At 35.8% G+C, this 27,717-nt stretch overlaps 1 protein-coding gene across 1 annotated transcript in view; it reads right to left on the reverse strand.

Annotated features, from left to right (window-relative positions):
* Positions 1 to 221: 221 nt before the first annotated feature.
* The window catches only part of SAMTOR (S-adenosylmethionine sensor upstream of mTORC1), a 100,453-nt gene continuing 72,957 nt past the window's right edge, over positions 222 to 27,717 (reverse strand). Inside the window, exons 4-5 of the mRNA XM_080818152.1 lie at positions 20,185 to 20,299; positions 222 to 3,440 (exon numbers count right to left, since the gene is read on the reverse strand). Coding sequence (XP_080674278.1) covers positions 2,811 to 3,440; positions 20,185 to 20,299 — 745 coding nt within the window. The 3' untranslated portion in view covers positions 222 to 2,810. The remainder of the gene's footprint in view (positions 3,441 to 20,184; positions 20,300 to 27,717) is intronic.

The raw sequence follows: 27,717 nt of genomic DNA on the forward strand, positions 1-27,717 counted from the left end.
TTCTTTGATAAACAGCATGACAATATATAACAATATCTTAGTCACCTGAACTCTCTGTATTTTGTGCATCAATTCCTGAAATTAAGGAATTTGAGTAGGTGAACCTAGCTTGAAAATTCTGGAGGTCATTCAAATTTTAAACTGCTTCCCAATTTTGAAGTCACTTAGAATAGAAATCAAAGAGCATAGCCTTTTCAGGTTTTAAGTAATAGAACAATGAATATTAGAAAATTTAAAATTTTTAATAAATGTGCTTTGTTCACAAAATGTGAAAAAATACAACAAACACAAACATACATTTTCAGATATGCCATCTCCCACCATTTGGCAACTATGATATAAACCATTTTTTATCAAGTCATGATCCTGAAGAATCTAATCAAATGATCATTTATTTCTGAAACTCCAGATTATTTTGGAGAATCCTGTTGTGAGACAGGAGACCCCTTAAAACTTATTTATATCTATATGAAATCATTCTCAAGAGTACCCATTCAGTATTAAAAGGCTCTGTTAACTTCTCTTGTCATTACATATATCTTCTGGCACCAAGCCACAGGACTGCTTATATTTTAACACATAAATGTTAAACTGGCTTTGGTGGAATATGTATTAGTTTAAATCCTGTACCAACCTAATTTGAAGCTGAATTTACAGTAACAAATGACATTTATAAATCCAAACAAATTTATACTAAGTGGGAGTAGGTTTTATAAAGAGACTTTTCTTTAAAGTACTACTTAAAATACATCATGCACACTTTGGAGCATAAGCAGAATCAACATCTGTAAACAATCAGAAAAATTTATAGCACCAACATGTTAGCTGTAACACAAAGGCTGACTCCAAGGTCATACTTACACCAGCCTCTCAAAAGCCCGGTTTTCATTTACTTTCAAAGCACTTTAATTCGATATATTGTTTTCTTTGCCCTTAAGATCATATTTAGCCAAATCAAAGGAAATGGGCAATATGGGTAAGAGGTACTACCAAAACATAGTAAACATAGTTTTGTGTTACCTGAATAGAGTGGGTTTTTTCCCCTTCTTTTGGGGGAGATAAAGATGGGACCTATAGTGCTTAATTGGAAAGAAAAGTCAAATTTTAATTATTAAGGGCTCTGAAACTATTGAAAGTAAATGAAACATTTCTAGTTACTTTTGGCATATTTGAGCAACCAATATTTATTGCATTCATTCAACTGACTTTTTAGGTTAATTACAATCCTGTTACTTTCATTAATTTAGAACATGAAATTTAATTTGAAATACTGGGTTTATATACCCAAACATTGATATCTTAAAGGGTATTTTGTATTTCTAAATAAAGTCTGACATTCAAAGTTAACTACAGCAACTCACAATAAGCACAAAAACATCAATTTTACCAGAGTAAAGAAGTGCAGTTTATGAAATTTAGGATCAACTATTGAAAATGCAAGTTTCCTTGAACATACACACACACGGACACGCGCACACATAACATTAACCATGGATTCTGAAACTGTGATACTTCAGTGCAAAAACCTCAGTATGAGGTAATTTTAATGTAATAACCACTTGAAAAAAAAAATCCACACAGTGGCACTCTTAAAAACGACAGTTTACATGACAATTGCTGGCTGACAAGACAATGTGGACCAAATGTTCTTAGCTATTTAAACTAATCTTGTCTTGTTTGGACATATTTTTCTCCTTAATCATTTGCTTCTGATTCAGAAACACAGAAAGTCATTTATCAATGTGGAAAGGGAAAATTCCCACAGCCAACTAATGGTTTATATATTCAAAGAAAATTTTCTGCTAGAATTTTGTTAGAAACTAGAATACCGAAAGGTCAAAACCGTTTTATGAGATTGCTAGCAGAGGGTTAATTTAAAATTTTTCTATATAATTCCAGACTTGTAGTGCAGCACACCTCCTTAATGGAAAGGTGAGAACCCTAATAAGGTTGGTCTAGACAGAACATAAACTCTTACAAGTGCAAACCCTTTCACAAAGGTGTTTCAGGTCAGGATTGAGTATTGTTCCTTGCTTAAATAGAAAATTTTGTAAATGAAACCTAAATTTAAAAAAAGGTAAGAGGGAACTCTCACAGTTAAATATACTTAACACCAAGGCCTAAATCAATATGAAAGATATGAACATTCTACTTTGGCAATGGTGTTTATTGTACTGTACTAATGAAATTAGAATACATACTTGGGGGAAATCTTTCCCCAAATGTCTGATGCTGCCAAATGAGCAAAAGAGAAAAAAAAAAAGTCAATTCCAGAAAGCTGAGGAAACGCTGGATCACCAGACAAAATGAACAGAAAATGGCTTTCTGTAACAGATAACAATTTAGCTAGAAAGGAGAATAAGTGCATCACAAAACAACTAAACCAATCTATCTGTCACATTTAACTTGTGAGTAATCAAAGTGCAAGCTACAGCTTTCTACATATCTTTCTCATTGCAATGGTTTAAAGTCAACACTGAAAAGATTAAAAAAGAAAAATACATAGCAAGTTACGCTTCATTTTCACAATAGCACTAAAGAAAAAAGGTACCTTTCTATAGTATCTTAGTGCTAAATGCTAAAGTAACAGTGGTTTCTGCTATGACAGGAGTCACTCTGCATGAAACTTTAAGCTTTCTATATAAGAATAAATTTTAAAATCCAGAAGTAGAAAAAAATAGCAAACTCTGTAAACCTTTGCATTTCTTCTATGCAAACCAGGTTTTAAGTACTGAGTTCATGTTAGTATTTCTGATTAGTGTAAGGAATTAGTTTAGAAGTCTGGACTGAAAGGGCCTTTTGCTTTGATATTAACTTAAAAGTAATATGGGATCTTCTAGCTCATAGAAAGGAATAGAGCTGGCTTGACTTTCTCCAGAATCTGAGTCGTATGGAGCATCAGGGAGCTCTGTGAAACCATATGCTAGTTGTTCATCTTCCATATCTGATCGAACGTAGCAGGAAGGGTTAGAATATTCCTCTTCTTCTATACTGTTGAAATCTTGAGGAATATATAACATCCCTGGGTAGTTCCTACTAACCAAGTCACTTGTGGTTTTTAGGGAAATTTTTCTAAATGCCATCAAATGCATATGTGAAAATTTTGAATACTTGAAACGTTTAAAGCCCAGGGATTCTATAGCAATCTTCCAGCTTTTCATCATCATAGCATGACGGTTCTGATGGGAGGAATCAGGTGTGATGATAAGCAATAAACCATTTAACACTAACAGTTCATGGGCTTTCTTGCAGCAAATCCATCGTTGGTAAGGCGATGGAAAATAAGAAAGGAGGAGAGAGAAAACCACCACATGGAAAAGTTCTCCAGGAAGAGAATCAATAGGGTTTTTCAGCTGCTTCAAAAAGGCATCTATAGCATCCTGTGCAAGCTGGAGTGGCTGCTGAAGCTGCAAGTTCAGGAAGTCACATTTATATACACTCTGCAAAAAGGGAAAAACAAGGCATATTCAGAATCTGAAGATCACTTCCACCCTATTACACAGATTTTACACCACACCGTGTCACAGCATTTCTACATTATCCAAACTTTAATTCTTAATTTTTCCCTCCTACGTGATTCCACTTGCATAGACATTCAAATTAAACTTTACTCAATAAAATTTCAAAGAGATTATAATCAAGCCCAGAGAATTTCCACTCCTCATTAAAAAAATAAATATTTCTGCCTAACAATTTGAAATTTAATTTGGGTAAGAGTTTACCAGAAAGCTTTATCTAAACTTAGTCATAGTTACTTTCACTTCAACATTTACAGTTAACAAAGACCAATATAAAAACTTTAAACAAGAAATACTATTACATAAAGATGAATCAAAAAGGATAATGAAAGAGGCATTATACATTTGTAAAAGCAGAGCACCAAAACTTTTCAAGTCATGAAAAATGTCTTTAAACCGTTAGCTCGAATCATCTTAAAAATAATTTTAGTATTACATTTATTCTATTAAACATCCAGAATAAAAAGTTTAAAAATTAGATAAAAATTAGGGTTCTTTTAATATAATAGTTATTAACTAACAATGATATGGACTAATACTTTATTCCCTCATTCTTGCTAGTAGGTAGACAAGCTGAGCACATAATTATGTGGACTATTAGAGAAAATATATAACACGAAAAAAGAAAAATGTTTTTCTTCTTTCCATTGCTTCCCCTCCCTCCACTTTTTTTTTTCTTTTTTTTAAATGATTGGAGGGTGTGAGAGTGCATGCCAAATGGGAGGAGGGGCAGAGGGAGAGAATCATCAAGCAGACTTTCCCTGAGCAGGGAGCCCAACACAGGGCTGGATCTTATAATCCATGACCTGAACCAAAACCAAGAGTTGGAGCCACCTAGGCACCCCCACCTTTTTTCCCCTCTTAAGATAACTTTACTTCAGTATACTGATGTACAAACAAGCATAACTGACACACAAGTATATTTAAAGGGTACTCATTGATAAGTTTTGTCATTAAACATTCATGAAACCATGAAACAACAATCAATTTAATGAGTAGACCTAACACCCTCAAAAGCTTTCTCCCTGAGCCTTTATAATCCCTTCCTGGTACCCTTCTTGTTCTTCCTGGCTACCAGGCAATTGTTCATGTGATTTCTATCATTACAGATTTAGTTTGTATGTCTTCTTTTTTTTTTTTTTTAAAGATTTTATTTATTTGACAGAGAAAGATCACAAGTAGGCAGAGAGGCAGCCAGAGAGAGAGAAGCAGGCTCCCCATGGAGCAAAGAGCCCGACTTGGGGCTTGATCCCAGGACCCTGAGACCATGACCCGAGCTGAAGGCAGTGGCTTAACCCACTGAGCCACCCAGGCGAACCAGATTTAGTTTGTATTCCATAAAATTTTATAAGAATGGAGTAAGACAGAATAATGTCTTCTTGATTTGCCTGGCTCCTTCCACACAATACAATTATTTTGAGATTCATCCACTCTTTTGCATCTATATCTATATCTCAACTATACCAGTTGACTCTTGTATATTGATCTCTTATCTTGCAACCCTGCTAAACTCATTTATTCTAGTAGCTTCTCTGTAGATTCCAAGGAATAATCTAATGGATGATCAATGTCATATATGAATAAAGACAGTTTCGATTCTTTCCAATCTTGATGCCTAGTATTGCTTTTTCCTGAGTCTATTGTGCTGCTAGGATATATATTCTGAATCATTTCCATGAAGTTGTAACATTCAGCAAATTATGCAGTGCTGTATATTCACTTCATTGCAGTAGTTTCCATCATGTAAGTTGACTTTAATACGTATTTTAAGTCAGGTATTAACTGTTTAATAAAATCTATCTATTGACAATTTATTCTTTGCTATTGAATTGTGAGTTTTAAAATATATTTTAGATAGTAGTCCCTTATCTGATGTAAAATGATTTGCAGATACTTTCTTCCATTCTGTAGGTTGCCTTTTCATGCTGTTACTGGTTTCCTTTGTAGAAGCTTTATAGTTTGATGTAGTCTCATTTGTTTATTTTTGCATTTGCTGCCTTTGGTTTTGGTAATCAGATTTAAAATATCACCATGACTGATAATCAAGATGATTACACCCAAGTTTTCTCAGAGGAGTTTTATGACTTCTGATCCATGTTCAAGTCCTTAATCCATTTTTAGTTTTGGTATGTAGTGGTCCCATTTCATTCCTTTGCATGTGATGTCCAATTTTCTCAGCACCATTTATTGAAGAGACTGACCTCTTCCCTCTGTATATTCTCTGCTCCTTTGTTATAAATTAATTGGCCATATATACATGGGTTTATTTCTAGGCCCTCTATTCTATTTGTTCTATGTGTAGATTTTAATACCAGTATCCTAGAGATTTAATCATCATAGCTTTGTAATATAGTTTGAAATCCGGTAGTGTAATGCCTCCAGTTTCTTCTTTCCCAAGACCATTTTCACTATTTGGGGGTCTCTGATGATTCCAATTAAATTTTAAAACTGTTCTGTTTCTGTGAAAAATGACACTGCAATTGTGATAGGGATTGCACTGAATCTGTGAACTGGTTTGGGTAGTATGATATTAAACAACATTCTTTGAATCTATGAGCACAGATCATCTTGCCATTTATTTATATCTTCAGTTTCTTTTATTATTGTAGTTTTCAATATACAAGTCTTTCACCTCCTTGGTCAGATTTATTCCTTGGTACTTTATTCTATCTGACACATTTATAAATGGAATTGTTTTCTTAATTTCTTTTTTTTTTTTAACATTTTACTATTAGTGTATAAAAATACAATGTGTTGATTTTTTATCTTGCAACTTTACTGGATTTCTTTATTCTAACAGTTTCCAGATTTTAATCTTTAGGATTTTTATATATAGTATATGTTATCTCCAAATAGTGCCAGCTTTACTTCTTTCTTTCCAATTTGGATGCCTCTTTTCTTTTCTTGCTTAATTGCCTTGGCAGTACTTACTCTCTACTGAATAAAAGTGGAAAGAGTGGATATCCTTGTCTTGTTCCTGATCTTAGAAGAAAAACTGAAAAGCTTTTCACAGCTGAACATGATGTTAGCTGTGGGCTGGTCATACTTAGCCTTTCTACTATGTTGAGGTACGTTCTCTCCCTAACCACTTTGTTGAGAGTTTTTATCATAAGTGATGTTGTATTTTATTAAATCCTTTTCCACATCTATCAAAATGAAATGATTTTTATCCTTTATTTTATTACTAAGGTGTGTTATATTAATTTTGTGGATGTTAAACCAGCCTTGCATCCTTGGAATAAATCCCACTTGATACATTCTTTTAATGTACTACAGAATTCAGTTTGCTTATATTTTGTTGGGGATTTTTGTATCTATGTGTTAGGGACACTGTTCCCGTGATTTTTCTTTTCTTTTCTTGTGGAATCCTTGTCTGGTTTTGGTATCAGTAACGAGATTGAAGCAGTGATCAAAAACCTCCCAAAAAACAAGAGCCCAGGACCTGACAGATTCCCTGGAGAATTCTACCAAACATTCAAAGAAGAAATAATACCCATTCTCCTGAAGCTGCTTCAAAAAATAGAAACAGAAGGAAAACTTCCAGAATCTTTCTGTGAAGCCAGCATTACCTTGATCCCCAAACCAGGGAAAGACCCCATCAAAAAGGAGAATTTCAGAGCAATATCCCTGATGAATATGGATGCCAAGATTCTCAACAAGATCCTAGCTAATAGGATCCAACAGTACATTAAAAAGATTATCCACCATGAACAGGTGGGATTTATCCATGGGATGCAAGGGTGATTCAACATTTGCAAATCAATCAATGTGATAGAACAAATCAATAAGAGAAGAGAAAAGAACCACATGGTCCTCTCAACTGATGCAGAAAAAGCATTTGACAAGATACAGCATCCGTTCCTGACTAAAACACTTCAAAGTATAGGGATAGAGGGGAACATTCCTCAACTTCAAAAAATCTATCTATGCTTTCCTTATAAAATGAGTTTGGAAGAGTTTCCTCCTCCTCTTATTTTTTGGAAGAGTTTGAGGAGGATTTTTGTTTGTTGGAAGGTTTTTGTTTTTAGCATTCATTTTTAAAAATTTAAAATCAATTAACATACAGTTATAACTATTATTAGTTTCAGAGGTAGAATTTAGTGATTCATCAGTTGCACAGAACACCCACTTCTCATTATATCAAGTATTGTCCTCAATATCCATCACCCAGTTACCCCATCCTCCCAACCACATCCCTTTCAGCAACCCTCAGTTTGTTTCCCAGTTAAGAGTCTCTTATGGGGGGCACCTGGGTGGCTCAGTGGGTTAAAGCCTCTGCCTTCAGCTCAGGTCATGATCCCAGGGTGCTGGGATCGAGCCCCACAACGGGCTCTCTGCTCAGCAGGGAGCCTGCTTCCCCCCTCTCTCTCTGCCTGCCTCTCTGCCTACTTGTGATCTCTCTCTCTCTGTCAAATAAATAAATAAATCTTAAAAAAAAAAAAATCTCTTATGGTTTGTCTCCCTCTCTGATTTCATCTTATTTTACCTTCTCTTCCCCCATGTTCATCTGTTTTATTTCTTAAATTCCACATGAGTGAAAGCATATGATATTTGTCTTTCTCTCACTTATTTCACTTAGCGTAATACCCTCTAGGTCCATCCACATCATTGTAAACGGCAAGATTTCATCCTTATTGATGGCTAAATAATATTCCATTGTTTATACCATATCTCCTTTATCCGTTCACCTGTCGATGGACATCTGAGCTCTTCTCATAGTTTGGCTATTGTAGTCACTGATGCTATAAACACTTCAAATCACTATGTTTGTATCCTTTGGAAGAGTACGTAGGAGAGCAATTACTGGGTCATAGGGGAGCCCTATTTCTGACTTTTTGAGGAAACTTCATACTGTTTTTCAGAGTGGCTGCACCAGTTTGCATTCCCACCAACATTTATAAAAGGTTCCCCTTTCTCCACATCCTTGCCAACATCTGTTGTTTCCTGACTTGTTAATTTTAGCCATTCTGACTGGCATGAGGTGGTACCTCATCACAGTTTTGATATGTATTTCCCTGATGCCTAGTGATGTTGAGCATTTTTTCATGTATTTCATGTATTTTTTCATGTATTTCATGTATTTTCATGTATTCACGTTTGTATGACTTCTTTGGAGAAATGTCTGTTCATGTCTTCTGCCCATTTCTTGGTGGATTATTTGTTCTTTGGGTGTTGAGTTTGAGAAGTTCTTTATAGATTTTGGATACTAGTCCTTTATCTGATATGTCATTTGCAAATATCTTCTCCCATTCTGTGGGTTCTCTTCTGGTTCTGTTGAGTGTTTCCTTTGTTGTGTGAAAGATTTTTATCTTGATCAAGAACCAATAGTTCATTTTTGCTTTTGTTTCTTGGCTTTGAAAACGTGTGTAGCAAGAAGTTGCTGTAGCCAAGGTCAAAGAGGTTGCCTATGTTGTCCTCTAGGATTTTGATGGATTCCTGTCTCACATTGAGGTCTTTCATGTTGGAAGTTTTTTTTTTTTTTTTTTTAAAGATTTTATTTATTTATTTGACAGAGAGAGAGATCACAAGTAGGCAGAAAGGCAGGCAGAGAGAGAGGGGGAGGTAGGCTCCCCGCTGAGCAGAGAGCCCGATGTGGGGCTCGATCCCAGGACCCCGAGATCATGATCTGAGCCAAAGGCAGAGGCTTTAACCCACTGAACCACCCAGGTGCCCCTGTTGGAAGGTTTTTGATTACTGATTCAACACACTTAGTAGGAGCCAGTCTGTTCAGATGTTCTATTTCATCTTAATTCAGTCTTGGTAGGTTGTTATGTTTCTAGGAATTTATTCATTTCTTAAAGATTGTCCAGTTTGTTAGCATACGATTGTTTGTCACAGTCTCTTATGATCCTTTGTATTTCTACGGTATCAGTTGTAACATCTTGTTTCATTTTGGATTTTATTTGAACTTTTTTTTTTTTTCTTGGTGAGTATACCTAAAGGTTTTTTTTAAGTTTTTCCAAAAGCCAGCTTTTACTTTCACTAATCTTTTCTATTTGTCTTTTTAGTCTCTATTTCATTTATGTCTGCTCTGTTCATTTCCCTCTTTCTATCTTTGGACTTTTTTTGTACTTTACCAAGTTCCGTGAGGTGTACAGTTAGGTTGTTTGAAACTTTTCTTGCTTCTTGAGGTAGGCATTTATGGCTATGAACTTCTTAGAATTGCTCTTCCTGCATCCCATAAATTTTGGGGTGTGCCATTTCTATTTTCATTGGTCTCAAATTATTTTTATTTCTCTTTTGATTTCTTCTTTGACCTACCAGTTGTTTAATAGCATGTTTAATCTCCACATTTGTAAATTTTCTAGTTTTGTGTAATTAATGTTTCCTTTCATATCACCGTGGTTGGAAAAGGTGGTTGATATGATTTTAATCCTCTTAAATATGATGTAATACAAGTATTTCTAAGACACATTATCTGTCTTCTTAAGCAAATGTGCATTCTGTTGTTTTGAATGAAGTGTTCTGCAAATATCTATTAAGTCCATCAGGTCTAATGTGTTACTTAAGGCCAGTGAGCTATCTGTTGATGTAAGTGGAGTACTAAAGTCCCTTACTATTATTGTATTGCTATTTCTCCCTTTTGATCTAAATATATATTTCCCTTATATAGATGCTCTTATGTTGAACACATATTTATAAATGTTATATTTTCTCATTGCATTGACCCATTTATCATTTTTGATAATGTTCTCTCTTATTAGTTTTTGCTTTAAAGTCTGTTGTCTGATAAAAGTATAGCAATTCCAGCTTTCCTTTGGATTTCATTTGCATAGAACATCTTTTTCCAGCCCTTCATTTATTGTGTGTTTCCCCTTACATCTAAATTTAGTCTTTCAGGTAGCCTATAGATGGGTCTTGTTTATTTTATCCATTCAACAAACTTTTTTCTTTACCAAAGAAGTTAATGCATTTATATTTAATTATTGAGAGATACATGCTTATTTCTATTTTGATAATTATTTTCTGGTTGTTTTTGTAGTTCCACTTTGTTCCTTTCTTCTTCTTGCTCTCTCCCTTAGTGGTTTGATGACTTTATTAGTGGTATGCTTATATTCCTGTCTCTTTATCTTCTGTGTATTTACTATAAATTTCTGCTTTGTGGTCACTATGAGGCTTAGATATAAGAACTCAGATCTCTAACACTCTATTCTTAGTTGATAACAACTTAAAACTGTTCACACTGTAATGCTTAACATTATTATCCATCCCCATATTTTACATTTTTTGTTTTTTATTTTACGTTTTTTATATTTTACATCACATTTTGTATCTTTTAATTTTCTGTGTCTTTTAACTATTATAACCACATTTATTTTTGCTACTTTTGTCTTTTAATTTTCATACTTTAAAGTGATTAATCCACTATATTTACCATATATAAACCTTTCCAATGAGATGTATTCTTTCCTATTTTTTCTTAACACTAAACTAGTGCCTTCTATTTTCAGCTTAAAGAAGTTCCTTTCACATGTCTCCTATGGCCAGTTAAGTGGTGATGAACTCCTTTAGCTTTTGCTTGTCTGGAAACTCTCTCTCCTCCCCCCGCCACCTTTTTTTTAAAGTCATGTCTAAGACATTTACTGCTGGATTTTAAATAAGCAATACATACCCAAATTTCCTCAATTATGCCCAAAATGATTTTCTTACCATGACAGGTGCACTCTATAATCCCCACTGTCTCTTGGACTGTTGACCCACCTCCCCTCTGATAACTATCAGTTTTTTCTCTATAGTTAAGAGTCTATTTCTTGGTTTGCCTCTCTCTCCTTTTTTTCCCATTTGCTCATTTGTTTTGTTTAAATTACACGTAGGAGATCAAACAGTATTTGTCTTCTCTGACTAAATTATTTCACTTTGCATTATATTATACTCTCCAGCTTCATCCATGTTGTTACAGATGGAAAGATTTTATTTCTTTTTATGGCAGAATAAGATGTCTTTTCTTTCTTATTTTCCCTGTGTAGTTTTATTTTTTAAAATTATTCTTATTAACATATATTATTTGCCCCAGGGGTTCAGGTCTGTGAATCATCAGGCTTACACATTTCACATCACTCACCACAGCACATAACCTCCCCAATGTCCATAACCCAACCATCCTCTCCACACCACCCTCCTCCCAGCAACCCTTAGTTTGTGTCATGAGATTAAGAGTCTCTTATGGTTTGTCTCCCTCCCGATCCCATCTTGTTTAATTTTTTCCTTCCCTACCCCACATAGCCCCCCATAAGCCCCCCCCCCCAAATTCCTTGTATCAGAGAGATCATATGATAATTGTCTTTCTCTGGGTGACTTATTTTGCTTAGCATAATGTCCTCTAGTTCCACCCACGTTGTTGCAAATGGCAAGATTTCATTTCTTTTCATGGCTGTATAGTTAGTATTCCATTACATATATATGTCACTTCTTTATCCATTCATCTGTTGATGGACATCTAGTTTCTTTCCATAGTTTGGCTATTGTGGACATTGCTGCTATAAACATTCGGGTGCACGTGCCCCTTCAGATCACTACATTTGTATCTTTAGGGTAAATACCCAGTAGTGTGATTACTGGGTCATAGGGTAGTTCTATTTTCAACTTTTTGAGGAACCTCCATGCTGTTTTCTAGAGTGGCCACACCAGGGTGCACTCCCACCAACAGTATAGGAGGGTTCCCCTTTCTCTGTATCCTCGCCAACATCTGTCATTTTCTGACTTGTTAATTTTAGCCATTCTGATTGGTGTGAGGTGGTATCTCACTGTGGTTTTGATTTGTATGTCCCTGATGCTAAGTGATGTGGAGCACTTTTTCATGTTTCTCTTGGCCATCTGGATGTCTTCTTTGCAGAAATGTCTGTTCATGTCCTCTGCCCATTTCTTGGTTGGGTTATTTGTTCTTTGGGTGTTGAGTTTGGTTAAGTTCTTTATAGATTTTGGATACTAGCCCCTTATCTGATAATGTCATTTGTGAATATCTTCTCCCATTCTGTCAGTTGTCTTTTGGTTTTGCTGACTGTTTCCTTTGCTGTGGAAAAGCTTTTGATCTCGATGAAGTCCCAATAGTTCATCATTTTTGCCCTTGCTTCCCTTGCCTTTGGTGATGCTTCTAGGAAGTTGCTGCAGCTGAGGTCGAAGAGGTTGCTGCCTGTGTTCTCCTCAAGGATTTTGATAGATTCCTTTCTCACATTGAGGCCCTTCATCCATTTTGAGTCCATTTTTGTGTGTGGTGTAAGGAAATGGTCCAGTTTCATTTTTCTGCATGTGGCTGTCCAATTTTCCCAGCACCATTTGTGGAAGAGACTGTCTTTTTTCCATTGGATATTCTTTCCTGCTTTGTTGAAGATTAATTGACCGTAGAGTTGAGGATCTAATTTCTGGGCTCTCTATTCTGTTCCATTGATCTGCATGTCTGTTTTTGTCCCAGTACCATACTGTCTTAATGATTACAGCTTTGTATTAGAGTTTGAAGTCTGGAATTGTGATGCCACCAACTTTGGCTTTCTTTTTCAATATTCCTCTGGCTATTCGGGGTCTTTTCTGGTTTCATATAAATTTTAGGATTATTTGTTCCATTTCTTTGAAAAAATTGATGGTATTTGGATAGGGATTGCATTAAATGTGTAGATTGCTTTAGGTAGCATAGACATTTTCACAATATTTGTTCTTTCAATCCATGAGCATGGAACATTTTTCCATTTCTTTGTGTCTTCCTCAGTTTCTTTCATGAGTATTTTATAGTTTTCTGTGTACAGATTCTTTCCCTCTTTGGTTATCTCTCTCTCTCTCTCTCTCTCTCTCTCATAAGTAGGTTCCACACCCATTGTGGAGCCCAACATGGGGCTTGAACTCATGACCCTAAGATCAAGACCTGAGCTGAGATCAAGTATCAGATGCTTAACCAACTGAGCCACCCAGGAACCCCTTGAAGAGTATTTCATTGCATATCTATCTATCACTTATTCTTTATCCATTCATCTATTGATGGACACTTTGTGTGCTGCCATAGTTTAATTGTAAATAATGCTGCTATGAACAGAGATGCATATAGCTGTCTGAATTAGTGGTTGTGTATTTTTTGGGTAAATATCCAGTAGTGTGATTGCTGGATTGTAGGGCAGTTCTATTAAGTTTTTTGAGGAACCTCCATAATGTCTTCCACAGTAACTGCACACGTTTACATTCCCATCTGCATGACGATTCCTTTTTCTCCACATCCTTGCCTACCCTTGTTGTTTCTTTTCTTCTTGACTTTAGCCATTCGGACAGGTGTGAGGTGTTATCTCATTGTAGTTTTGATTTGCCTTTCCCTGATGAGTGATATTGAGTATCTTTTCATATGCCTATTAGCCACCTGATGTCTTCTTTGGAGAAATGTCTATTCATGTCTTCTGCCCATTTTTAAATAAGAATATTTGTGGTTTTGGTGTTGAGTTGTATAAGTTCTTTATATATTTTGGATACTAACCCTTTAATAGATATGTCAGTTGCAAATATCTTCTACCATTCAGTAGCTTGTCTTTTTGTTGATCATTTCTTTTACTGTGCAGAAACTTTATTTTGACATAGTCCCAATAGTTTATTTTTTACTTTTTTCTCCCCCTGCCTTAGGAAAGTTACCTAGAAAAATGTTGTTATGGCCCATGTCAGGGAAATGACTGCCTCTTCTTTTCTAGGGTTTTCATGGTTTCAGGTCTTACATTTAGATCTTGAATCTGTTTTGAATTTATTTTTGTGGATGGTGTGAGAAAGTGGTCCAGTCTGATTCTTTTGCATGTAGCTGCCCAGTTTTCCCAAGACCATTTGTGGAGGAGTCTCTTTTTCCTATTACATATAAATTCCTCCTTTCTTGAAGATTGACCATATAACTGTGGGTTTATTTCTAGGTTTTCTATTCCATTCCAACGATCCATGTGTCTATATTTATGTCAGTACTCCACTGTTCGATTATCACAGCTTTGTATTTTAACTTGGAAATCTGGAATTGTGATACCTCTTCTATTTTTCAAGACTGCTTTGGCTATCTGGGGTCTTCTGTGGTTCCATACTCATTTTAGGTTTGTTCTAGTTCTGTGAAAAATGCTATTGGTATTTTGATAAGGACTGCATTAAATCTGTAGACTGCTTTAGGTAGTACAGAATTTTAACAATGTTTGTTCTCCTGATTCATGAGCATGGAATATCTTTCCATTTCTTTGTGTCACCTTCATTTTCCTTTCATCAGTGTTTTATAGTGTCTCCTTCACTTCTGAATAACTTAGCCAGGTAGAGTATTCTTGGATGGCAGTATCTTTTCTTTCAGCCTTTTGAACATAAAGTGGTATACCCTTCTGGCCTGCAAAGTTTCTGCTGAGAAATCTGCCTAGAGATTTATGGGAATTCATTTGTATGCAGTAAGTTGTTTTTTCCTTGCTGCTTTTACTATTTTCTCCATTTTCCATTCCTTTTTTTGCTGCTATGTTGTCTTCACATTGATGCTTCTGCTGCTTCTAGTCTCATGTTGAATGCCTCTAATGTATTTTTCAGTATAGTTATATTTTTCAGCTCTGTGACTTATACTTGGTACCTTCTCTTATCTTCCATCTCTTTGTTGAAGTTTTCACTGTCTTAATTCATTCTTCTCTCCACTTTTATAAGTATCTTCATGACCATTACTTTGAATTCTTTAGTAGGTAAATTACTTACCTCTATTTCATTAATTTTTTTTCCCCTGGAAGTTTTATTTATTTATTTTTCTTTCTGTTTGGAACATATTCCTCTCTTCATTTTGACTCTCTGTGTTGGTTTCTATATAGCAGATAACACCACAGCCTCTTCCAGTTTTGAAGGAGTGGCCTCATGTAGGAGATGAAACTTGTTATTCAACTCTGTCTCAGTTCTTGGTTGTCTTTCAAACCTTTATGCTTGTCCAAGCAGCCTATTACATTTTTAATAGCTTCCAGTAGTTGAGGATATGCCAAGACCTGTCAGTGTCCTTATAGGGGATGATGTCAGCACCTAGACTCAGGCTGACTGGAAGCCAGACCTCCAGGCTTCAGCTTTTAAAAGTATGTAAATATATTACAGTCCTGTGGAATGACAAGTGTAAGCCTCCACTGAAAAGCAGGCCATCTGGAGGTATCCCCTGGGTGGCAAAGCAATCAGGGCTCCAGGCAAGTGTATAGGGTCTTTCCTGGGTGATAGTAATGACATGGAGCAAGGCAGATGGAAAATGCAAGATGGTGTCCTCAGCCTATGTGCCTTGAGAGCAGATTTGTATGACACTAAATGTGTGCCAAGCCTGAAGGAGGTCCCTAAAGCCAACCAGACAAAGCAAGTATGCCTCCTTCACAGAAACACTGGGCAGTGTGCCTCAGTCTGCTGTCTGTGCAGTGCCCTGGGGGGTGGTAGCCTGCTAGTCTACTCAGCACAATCTCTCCAAGTGCCACTGTCCCATGGGATCCAAGAATGCTAGCCCTCCACTCCCTGTCCCAGCCACGAGAGCCAGGTGAGCAAAGGGTGTTCCCTGAAGGCATCTACACAAACTAGGGCACCAGATGCCTGTACAGCTCCCCTCCAGGAGACACTGGCACTTGGGAGCACAGCAGAGAGTGAGCTCAAAGATAGGACCTACCCACAAAAATCTCTGGAATGGATTACAGTCAGCCCCAAGATAAGTGTTTAATTAGAAGTCTGCCACTCAGGCTGTAGTTGTGATGATTACCTAATAATTTTCCTTCACTGTAAGACAGAGCTCCTTGGTCTGATGCCTCCTGCTGTGCCCTAGGTGGCATGCTGTTAAGGAATTTTCTTCACTGATTACAGTTCTGTGGGACCCATAAGTGTAAGACTTACTGGCCACCAGAACCAGGGATGCAGAGATGTACCCTGGCAGCAGTTGCAAAAACTGAAATGCCAGACAGGGGGTATGAGCTCCTTTTTGGGGACACTGACTATTACAGTGCCACAGAAGGAATACATGCTCCCTTGGCCACAGCCAGGAGATCAAGTTTGCAGCCTATTTAATGTAATTATTGATACACTAAGGTTTAGATCTGTAATTCCTTTTTACTTTGTCCCCTCTTCATTATAGCCTTTGATCTCTTTCTTCCATCTTTTGAATTAAATTTATGATTTTATCTTATCACCCCATTGGCTTATTAGCTTTAACTCTTTTGTTATTTCAGTGATTGCTTTAGGATTTAATGTATACATCTTTAATAATCTACCTTCAAGTATTTCACCACTTTAATATAAAAACCTTAAAATAGTATATTTTCCTTCTCTAATTTCATCCTTTGTGCTATTTTTGTCAGACTTTTTTTTTTAATTTATAAACAACACTCCATATTATTCTTGTTTAAATGGATGTATTAGTTTGCTAAGACCGCTGTAACACAATACTGTAAACTGGATGGCTTAAACAGAAATGTATTTTGTCACAGTTCTAAAGGCTAAAAGTCTGAGATCAAGGTGTGTACAGGGATGGTCATTTTGAGGGCTGTGAAGGAAAATCTGTTCATGCCTTTATTCTAGATACTGGTTGTTGGCAATCTTCGTGTTCTTTGACTTGCTAGAATCATCATCCCTGTGCCTTCACATGACATTTTCCCTGTATGTGTGTTTCTAAGCCAGAATTTCTTTTTATAATATTACATTCATACTGAATTAGGCCCCACCCTAATAACCTCATTTTAACTTGATTATCTCTGTAAAGACCATATTTCCAAATAAAGTAACACACCGAAAGTTAGGACTCCACATATCTTTTCAAGGAGGAACAGGACAGAATTCAACCATAATAATGGTCTGCTGTCTTTCAGAGAGTTTAATTAAAAAAAACTGCATTTCTAACAACTTTGTAGTTATCACTTCCTGTATTCTTCTTCATTTTGTGTAGTTCTGTATTTGCACCTGGTTGAAGCACTTCTTCCTTAACATTTCTTGAAATGTAAACTGGCTGATGTTGAATCCCTAAAGATTTTGAATGCATGAAAAATATTTTGTTTTTATTTTTTAAAGATATTTTTGTTTGGTAACAAATAATTATCCTTCACTATTTTAACATGCCCTTTAAAAAAATCTGGTTGCTTAATTTAAGAATTTCTCTTTATCACTGTGTTTTGATTTTGTGTTATGTGTTGGGGGGGAGTTGATTACCATGTGCCTTGGTATAATCTTGTTTCTTGAGCTGTGGGTTTGTTGAGCTTCTTGGATTTGTATATTTATAGCTTTTTATCAAATCTGGAAAAATTTAGGCCATTATTTCTTTAATCTCCCTGCCTTGTAGGAGGGACTACAGTTATGCCTGTATTTGGCCACTTGATATTATCTCATTGCTCACTGATGTTCTTCCAGCTTACTTCCTTTTGTATTTAATTTTGGATAGTTTCTATTGTCATGTCTTCAATTTAATTTTTCTTCTGCAATATCTAACATGCCTTAATTCCATCTAGTATGTACTTCATGTCCTACACGGTAGTATCCCTCTCTGGAAGTTAGATTTGGTATTTTTAAGTATGTTCTATGTCTCTAAACTTTTTGTACATACAGAATAGAGTCATCCTGTGCCTATTTTAATGTCTTTGTTTCCTAATTTTAACATCTGTGTCAGTTCAGGGTTGGTCTTTGTTGATCATAGCCTGTTATTTCTTATTGGATGTGTAACATAGTCGATTTTTACCTTTTTGGGCACTGGATGACATTGTATTGCTATGAATATTCTTGAGCTTTGTTCTGGGAGACACCGATGTTTAGGATTTAATGTATACATCTTTAATAATCTACCTTCAAGTATTTCACCACTTTAATATAAAAACCTTAAAATAGTATATTTTCCTTCTCTAATTTCATCCTTTGTGCTGGATGACAGACTGGAGACACTGATCTTTTTGGGTCTTTTGAGATTTGTTAGGTGGGACTGGACCACTGTTTAGTTTGAGGCTAAATATTTTCCAGTACTCAGGTAAGACTCTTCTGTATACTCTACTTAAGGCACTGTGATTGTTTAGGTTTCCAGTATGCCTGATGGGAATAGGTACTATTTTCATCCTATGTTGAGTGCCAGGCACTATAACCTCCACTCCTTTAGAGTGCAGTTTGAGTCTCGTGTCGTTTTCTCACACATGTAATGTAGTGACTAGTACTCAGCTGAGTCCTCATCTTTACCCTCCAAACTCCAGAGTTTTCCCTCTGTGCAGCCATCACATAACTGGTACTGTGTTCTCTGGACCCTAGTCATCTATGTTTAGTGCTCTCAGCTCAGAGAATCAGCTGGGCTATGCCTGGGATTCCCTCTCTGTGTCATACCCTAGAAACTCTCTGAAGGCCAAATGCTGGTGCAAGAGTAGGGCTCAACTCACTTGTTTTGTGATCATAGTTCTTTATCATCTGATATTCAATGTCTTGTAAATTGCTTATATTTTGTCCACTTTTCTGTTGCTTTAGGTAGGGGGGAAAGAACAATCTGATCCTTGTTACTACATTTTGCCTGGAAGTGAAAGTCTGATTCTATTACTGAACTTATATATAGCAGTTCTTTTGCCTTCCCCAATTACTTTAAAGTTCATGGCTCTCTATATAAACAAGTTTAGTATTTATTTGAGCCCAAAGTTTAGATCAAATGGTTATCACATTTCAGCAGTCCCTAAAGGATATCTCTAACGTGTTTCTTGAGGAAGGAAGAAAATCCATGTACAAAGCCAAATGCATTTTAAAGTATAGGTCCTGATGGCACAGGAATTCTTTGCAGTGACAAGCTTAGAACAGCTATTTTACCATAAAGCAAACATCTGTCCACCTTTCAGAAGTAGAGATAGTGGTAATAGTTTGTTACCATTTTTTCATCAAAATTCAAAGGATTCATACGAAAGTTCAATCTCTGGAACTTTTCAATAATAATGGTAAACATTTCTTTAACACTCTCTATGCAACAGACACTGTGCTGTTTTAATTACTTCTTAACTAGACATTACAACTGTCCTATGAAATACAGTCCATTACTAACCCCATCACAGAGATAAGAAAACTGCCTCAGAGTTGCAACCCCAGGTTGAAATAAGATTCTATTTTTTTATTCATGATGTAGTTAATGAGTATGTACTAGGCACTCTTCTCGGTGCTAGGAATATAGCAGCAGAGTGAAAAATTTACACTGTAACACATTCTCTTTGTAACATTAAAAATTCAATTTATAAAAAATTTTGGTGCCTAATGCTTTATGAAAAGTAAATGGCAAACATGAATTTGTCATTAAGAAAAATAATCTTATTTAAAAGCAGAGGAAACATTTAAGTAGTTTCATCTACTAAGTACAAATAGCTGGGATTTAATAAAGTTTTAACTGTATCAAAAGCCCCTGCTCTTGATATTATTCCTTAATGGCTCCACATCACAGTACACTTCAGAAAAAGATACCTCAAACAAACAAAAAGCCCAAATCCTACAGCTATCTGGAAATCACTGCAATCTACTAAAGTCTCTGATTACAACAATAGATAAACAGGAAACCAATAAAAACCAGTATTATTTGACCAGTACCGTATTTGTTAACTAAATGCTCAAAAATTTTCACAGAATATTTATTTGCTTCTGAACAGAAATTTCTTACCAACTTTTTCATAGAAAATACACTTGCTCTTTTAGGACTGTAAAGACAATGCTTTTCCTTGGTAAGATCTTCAAAACAAAACAGAACTATGCATACCTCTACAGCAGGTACAATGTCTATGCCAACAGTTAGAAATTCTTCAAACTTCAGAAATGGGTTAAAGCAGCTGCCAACATCAAGTAATCTGATCTTTCCTGAGGTCTGTAGCAACCTAAAAATAGATGATTTTCAGTTCACCTTTTATAAGATAAAACAAAGTATAAGGAAAAGTTCAAGTATTTGAGAAAAAGATCATATAAATCGTTGGCTAAATTTTTAGACATTTAAAACATTTAAAACATTTTAGACATTTAAAAATTACTGAGGGCCCTAAAGACCTTTCATACATGTGGGTTGTAGGTTACCAATACCATATCTGAAATTAAAACTGAATAGCAAAAAAACATTAATTCATTTATTTAACATGCTGCAATAGGCTTTCTAAAAAATGTAAATTATACTCTTAATATGAAAAATCTACATTAGCTAGATAATAAAAAGTGAGGCATTGTTTTATTTTTTCAAATGTCTTTAATGTCTGGTTTAATAGAGGACAAGAATTCTCATACGGGCTTTTGTGTATAGGTTGTTGTAACATCACATGCTATGTGGTTTAGATTAATGTCCATTCTTGAAAGGGATAGCTAACAACTCTGCCAGTGAAAAGAGCTGCTCCAAGAGGTAATTTCCAGTACTGCAGCCTAAGAAAGCAGCTTAATATGTAGTTTGGGTGATGCATATAACAAAAAAAGATATGTAAAGTTGAATTAAGTTTGGTGATACTTGATATATCACAATATACTAGGTTCCAAGGCAGAAAGACACCAGCAAACATATGTGGCACAGGGTCCAAGCTGCTAAACAGAGCAAAAGATCCAGTAGATAGGGGCCATAGAAATGCCTGGCATTTAGCTGACATCTGCTGCTGAACACAAATTTGAATACCCACCCAAATCATAACCAGTTAGAATAAATGAATATCTGTAACAATAATAACATATACACTCTTAGACAGGGACTAAGAATAAGAAATGAGGATCAAAACCTGATTCTGTCCTTTACCTGTGTAAAATGGGGACCATTATGGTGCCCACAGTTATGAGTTGTTTCTAGGATTAAATAGATAATGCATTTATAATGCTTCACCAATATTTGCTATATGGCAAGTGCTCAAAAGTGGTAAATATTGTTAGCTGTTAATGTTACAGATGGAATTTTTTTGTAGTTAATCCAGTAATGATCTTTCTGAACACAGTAAGAGCAGAATTTGCCTCATATTAAATTATATGCTAGTAGATTCTGGTAAACTGGCTAGCAAATTCCTGGCAATCTCTTAAAAAGTTCTTGTAAATTAAATTTTCTATCTGGATGGAGTACTCTAAATCATTCAAGTTAATTCAACATTATGATACAACCACCAATAACAGTATAATGGATTTATTCTCAGTATGTACCTAAATCCATTTCAAATTGTTTAGTCCAGCTCCTTTATTTTTTATTTTCATCAAACATATTTACAGTTTAAAGAATAATCACAAAGTGACATCCAAGTAATTACCATCCAGGTCAAGAAATGAAACAATGCCCACACTCTGAAAGCATAACCCTCCCTGATGACATCCTTCATCCCTCTGTGTAAATGCAGCCACTATCCTGATTTTCATGGTAATCACTCTCTGCATTTCCTTTTATAGTCTTACCACCTATGACCACATGCCTAAGCAATACAGTTTTTGTTTTTTTGAAACACAGTGTGAGAGTGGGCAGTGGGGATGTACAGAGGGAGAGGAAGAGAGAGTTTTAAAAATTTTTTTTAAAGATTTTATTTATTTGAGAGAGAGAGAGAGCATGAGCAAGGGGAGGAGCAGAGGGAGATGGAGAAACAGGCTTCCCACTAAGTCAGGAGCCTGACACTCGACCTAATCCCAGGACCCTGGGATCATGACCTGAGTCAAGGCAGATGCTTAACCAACTGAGTCACCCAGGCACCCCTAAACAATACAGTTTTATACTGTATTTTGCTTCTGTGACATTTTTCTTTCATTTCATATTGTTTGTAAGAGTCATCGCACTTCTCCAGTTAATTAACATTAATTGCTGTATAGTAGTAACTGCATACACTATATCCCACTGGGATTTTTGAGAAGGACACTAAGTGTAAAGATCATTTTGGGAGAATTCACAGCTTCACCATACTGAGAATCTTCTAATTCATGGACATAACATAGTTCTCCCTCTATTTAGTTTTTTAAAAATTGTCTCCATATCTTTTGTTGGATTTGTATTCCTTGGTGTCTCATTTTTTGATGGTATTACCATTTTTCCCTTATGGATAAATGTTACTTTTTTTTTTTTTTTAAGATTTTATTTATTCATTTGACAGAGATCACAAGTAGGCAGAGGAGGGTGGGGGGAAGCAGGCTCCCTGCTGAGCAGAGAGCCTGAGGCAGAGCTCAACCCCAGGACCCTGAGATCATAACCTGAGCCGAAGGCAGAGGCTTTAACCCACTGAGCCACCCAGGCACCCCGATAAATGTTACTTTTAAAAATACCATGCTTCACTGCTGGCTACATAAAGGAGGTCCATACTGTGACACATAGTAATTAAAATGTTAAAGGCTGGAGATAGAGAAAAGGAGCAAGAAAGAAGTAAAAAGTCACATACAAGGGAAACCCCATAAGGCAATCAGCTGATTTTTCAGGAGAAACTTTGCAAGACAGAGAAGACAGTAGCATGATATATTTAAAAAAACTGAAAGGAAAAAAAACCTACTACCAAGAATACTCTAGCCAGCAAGATTATCATTCAGAATTGAAGGACTGAGTTTCTCAGACAAATAAGTTAGAGGAATTTATCATCACTAAACCAGCCTTACAAGTTAAAGGGACTTCAAGTAGAAAAGAAAAGGTCATAAGTAGAAAATTATCAATAAAAAGTAAAATATGACAACATATTATAATGTGGCAGGGAGGGGGTAGTAAAAAGTTTTTTAAAAATGTTCAAACTTAAGTGGCCATCAACTTAAGACTGATATACTTAAGATGCTTTATGTGAACCTCATGGTAACCACAAACCCAAACCTTACAATAGAAAAAAATGGGAAAGAAAATCAAGCATAATACTACAGAAAGTCTTAGTCACAAGTGAAGAGAGCAAGAGAAGAGCAACAGAGAAGAACTACAAAATACAGGAAAAAAATTAACAAAATGGGGCACCTCGGTGGCTCAGTTTCAACCCAGCTTCAACCTGGGTTGAAGCCTCGCCCTTCAGCTCGGGGGATCAAACCCTGCATTGGGCTCCCTGCTCAGTAGGGAGCCTGCTTCCTCCTCTCTCTCTGCCTGCCTCTCTGCCTTCTTGTGATCTCTATCAAATAAATAAGTAAAATCTTTAAAAAAATGTGGCTGAGATTTAAAAAAATAATTAAAATGACAATAAGGACATACCTATCAATAATTACTTGAAATGTGAAGGATGGCAGAATGGATAAGGAGATTCATTTTAGACTTACATACAGACTGAAAGTGAAAGGATTAAAGAAGTATTCCATGCAAATGGAAGCATGGGGGTGGGGAGGTCAGGGTGGCAATACTTGTATCAGACAATGCAGATCTTCAAATGGAGACTAATAAAACAAGAAGAAGGGTACTGCATACTGATAAAAGGGGTCAATCCAACAAAAGGATGTAACAATTGTAAACACCTATGTATTCAACATTGAAGCACCTAAATACATAAAACAAGTATTAAGACATATATGGAGAAACTTGAGAGTAATACAACAGTAGGACTTTAACAACACCCTGCCTACATCAATGGATAGATTATATAGGCAGAAAGTCAACAAGAAAACTGTGAGCAACACATCAGACCAGATGGACTTCAGAGATATACACAGAACATTTCATCCAAAAACAGAATACACATCTTTTCAAGTGCACCGGAAACATTCTCTAGGACATATCACGTTAGTCCACAAAACAAGTCTCAATAAGTTTAAAATCATATCGTGCATCTTTTCTGACCACAATGCTGTGAAACTAGAAATCAGTCACAAGGAAGAAACTGGAAAAAAGACAAGTGGAGATTAAACAACATGCTACTGAACAGCCAATGCGTTGCTAAAGAAATCAAAGGGACGTGGAGAAAAATGAAAACAAAACCACAATGGTCCACGTAATCTTTGGAGTTCTAAAAGGGAAATTTATAGTGATACAGGCTTATCACCAGAAACAAGAAAAAGCTCAAACAATCTTACCTTAAACTTAAAAAGAAGAAAAAAGAACAAAGGTCAAGGTTAGTACAAGAAAGGAAATAACAAAGATTAGAGCAAAAATAAACTGAAGAGACCTGACAAAGGAAAAACAATAAAACCAAGAGCTGGTTCTTTGAAAATATAAACAAGTCTGGCTAAAGGCTTATCAATTTTACCAAGAAAGAAAAGAGGATTCAAATAAATAAAATCAGAAATGAAAGAGAAGTAACAACAGATTTTAAGACAATATTATAAAAAATTATATGCCCCAAACTGGAAAACCTAGAAAAAAATAAATTCCTAGATATAAACAATCAGAACTGACTGAAACATAGAAAATCTGAATACACTGATTTTTTAGTTATAAAATTCAATCAGCTAAAAAACAAAAACAAAAACAAAAAACCCAAACCAACAAACAGAAGTCCAGGACTAGATGGACTCACAGGTGAATTCCACCAACATTTAAAGAAAAGTTAATACCTGTACCCTTCAAACTATTCCAAAAACCTGACTAGGAAGAAAGATTCCCAAAATCTTTGTACAAGGCCAACATTAGCCTGATCCCAAAACCAGACAAAAACACTACAAAATAGAAAACTATAGGCCAACATCAATGATAAACATAGATGCAAATATCCTCAACAAAATATTAGCAAATCTTGCATTCAACAATCCATTTAAAAAAAGGGTCATTCACCACGATCAAGCAGAACTATTTCAGGGATGCAAGGATGCTATATTATTTGCAAATTAATGTGATACAACACATCAACAAAAAGGATAAAAATCTTATTTCAACAGATGGAGGAAACGCATCTGACAAAACACAACATCTGTTTGTGATAAAAACTCTCAAAATCAGTTTGGAGGGAAAAACCTCAATAAAATAAAGACCATATATGAAAAACCCACAGCTAATATCATACTGGATGGTGGAAGCACTGAAAGCTTTTCCTTTAAGATCAGGAAGGAGACAAGGATGTCCACTCTCACCACTTTTATGTACCATAGTACTGGAAATCCCAGCCACTGCAATCACACGAGGAAATGAAATAAAAAGCATCCAAATTGGTAAGAAAGATGTATAAAACTCTCATTATTTGCAGATGACATGATAGTATAAATAAAAAGCCCTAAAGATCACACCAAAAAACTACCAGAATAAATGAATTCAGTGGAGTTGCATGATACAAAATTAATATACAAAATGGCTGTGTTTCCACAAAAGTAGCAGAAAAGAAATTAAGAAAATAATCCCATTTACCATCACACCCAAAAGTATAAAATACCTAGGCATAAACTTAACCAAGGAGGGGAAAGACCTGGGAGAGGGAGAGGGAGAAGCAGGCTTCCTGCTGAGCAGGGAGCCTGAAACAGGCTCAAACCCAGGGCTCTGGGATCATAACCTGAGCTGAAGGCAGATGCTTAACAACTGAGCCACCCAGGTGCCCCCTACAAGTTCTAGTTTTTAATTTTAGCTTTGCAAAGGGCTAACAAGTCCTTAACATTTCTAGTCCCTGTAGAAATTTTCAAGTAATTCTTTTTTTTTTTTTTAAGAGAGGGAGTGGGGAAGGGGAGAGGGATAGAGAGAATTCTAAGCAGGCTCCAAGTGCAGTGCAGAGCCTGACATGGGGCTTGATCTCACAACCCCAAGACAATGATCTGAGCAGAGATCAAGAGTCAGATATTTAACCAACTAAGCCACGCAGGTGCCCCTCTTTTCTCTTTTAAATATAGTTTATTTTATAAAATATGCTATAAATTCTAGTATCTGAGGCCTTTCTAGATCTGTTTTTGCTGTCTACTGGCTTTAGATCATGGCACTTTGTTCCCATACATGCTTAATTATTTACTCTGAGTGGTTTATTTTTCTTATATATGAAGATTTTTGAGAAGTATTGATTTTTGCTTCTGTCAGGCAACCAAGGATATGACCAGTGTAGGACCACTTTCCTCTAAATAAATTCATAGTCTGAATTTTTTTGAACAACTCTGGTGATGTAAATTTTAAATTGGGAGGCAATTTTTTAAAGTTTATATTAAAAAGCCATAATCATATATAGTAAAGACTGCTTAGTATTAGTTTAGAAGTCATTTGAAATTACTTATTTGAACAGATTTATAATCTTTTACAAAAAAATCCAAGGATCTAATTTAGTATCATTTAAAAAATAGCTTCAAATGTATACATATCTAAAATATGACAAACATTTAATGAATATCTACTATACCTGTCTGTCTTTGGTTAGGAGCGTGCAATAACAAGTTCAGTAAGAGTCCTGATACCCAAGGAATTCAGTGCAATGAAGAAGACACACATGCAAATATGTAACATGAATACAATGCAATGAATGCATTCTAGAGGAGTGTATAAAATGTTACAGGAGTAAAAGAACACTGGTGGAAGACATATAGATGATTAACAGATACATGCAAAGATGCTCAACATCACTTATCAGGAAAATGCATATAAAAACCAAAGAGGTATCACCTCACATCTGTCAGAATGGCTAAAATTAAAAAACAAACAAGTTTTGGAGATGATGTGGAGGAAAAAGGAACCCTTGTCACTGTTGGTGGGAATGCAAACTGACATAACCATTGTGGAAAATAGTATGGAGGTTCCTAAAAGATTAAAAAGTAGAACTACCATATAATCCAATAATTCCACTACTACTAGGTATTTACCCAAAGAATATGATAACACCAATTTAAAAAGACATATGCACCCCTATGTTTAATGCAGCATTATTTATAATAGCCAAGATACGGGACGCCTGGGTGGCTCAGTTGGTTAAGCAGCTGCCTTCGGCTCAGGTCATGATCCCAGCGTCCTGGGATCGAGTCCCACATCCGGCTCCTTGCTCAGCGGGGAGCCTGCTTCTCCCTCTGCCTCTGCCTGCCACTCTGTCTGCCTGTGGTCGCTCGCTCTAACAAATAAATAAATTAAAAAAAAATTTATAATAGCCAAGATATGAAAGCAACCCAAGAGTCCATTAGTATAGATGTATGAATAAAGAAGATGTGCTCTATAGAGAATGCAGTATTACTCAGGTATAAAAAAAAATGAAATATTGCCATTTTTGACAATAGGGATGCATCTAGAGAGTGTAATTCTAAGTGAAATAAGTCAGAGAAAGACGAATAACCATATGATTTCCCTCATTTTAAGAAACAAAACAAATGAACAACAAAAAAGGAGAAAGCAACAGACTCTTAACTATAAACAAGCTGATGGTTGCCAGAGGGATGATGGATGGAAAGATGGGTAAAACAGGTGAAGGAAATTAAGAGTACATATCATGATGAGCACCGAGAAATGTACAGAATTGTT

This window comes from Martes martes (genome assembly GCF_963455335.1).
Source record: "Martes martes genome assembly, chromosome: 11".
Taxonomy (NCBI): Eukaryota; Metazoa; Chordata; class Mammalia; order Carnivora; family Mustelidae; genus Martes; species Martes martes.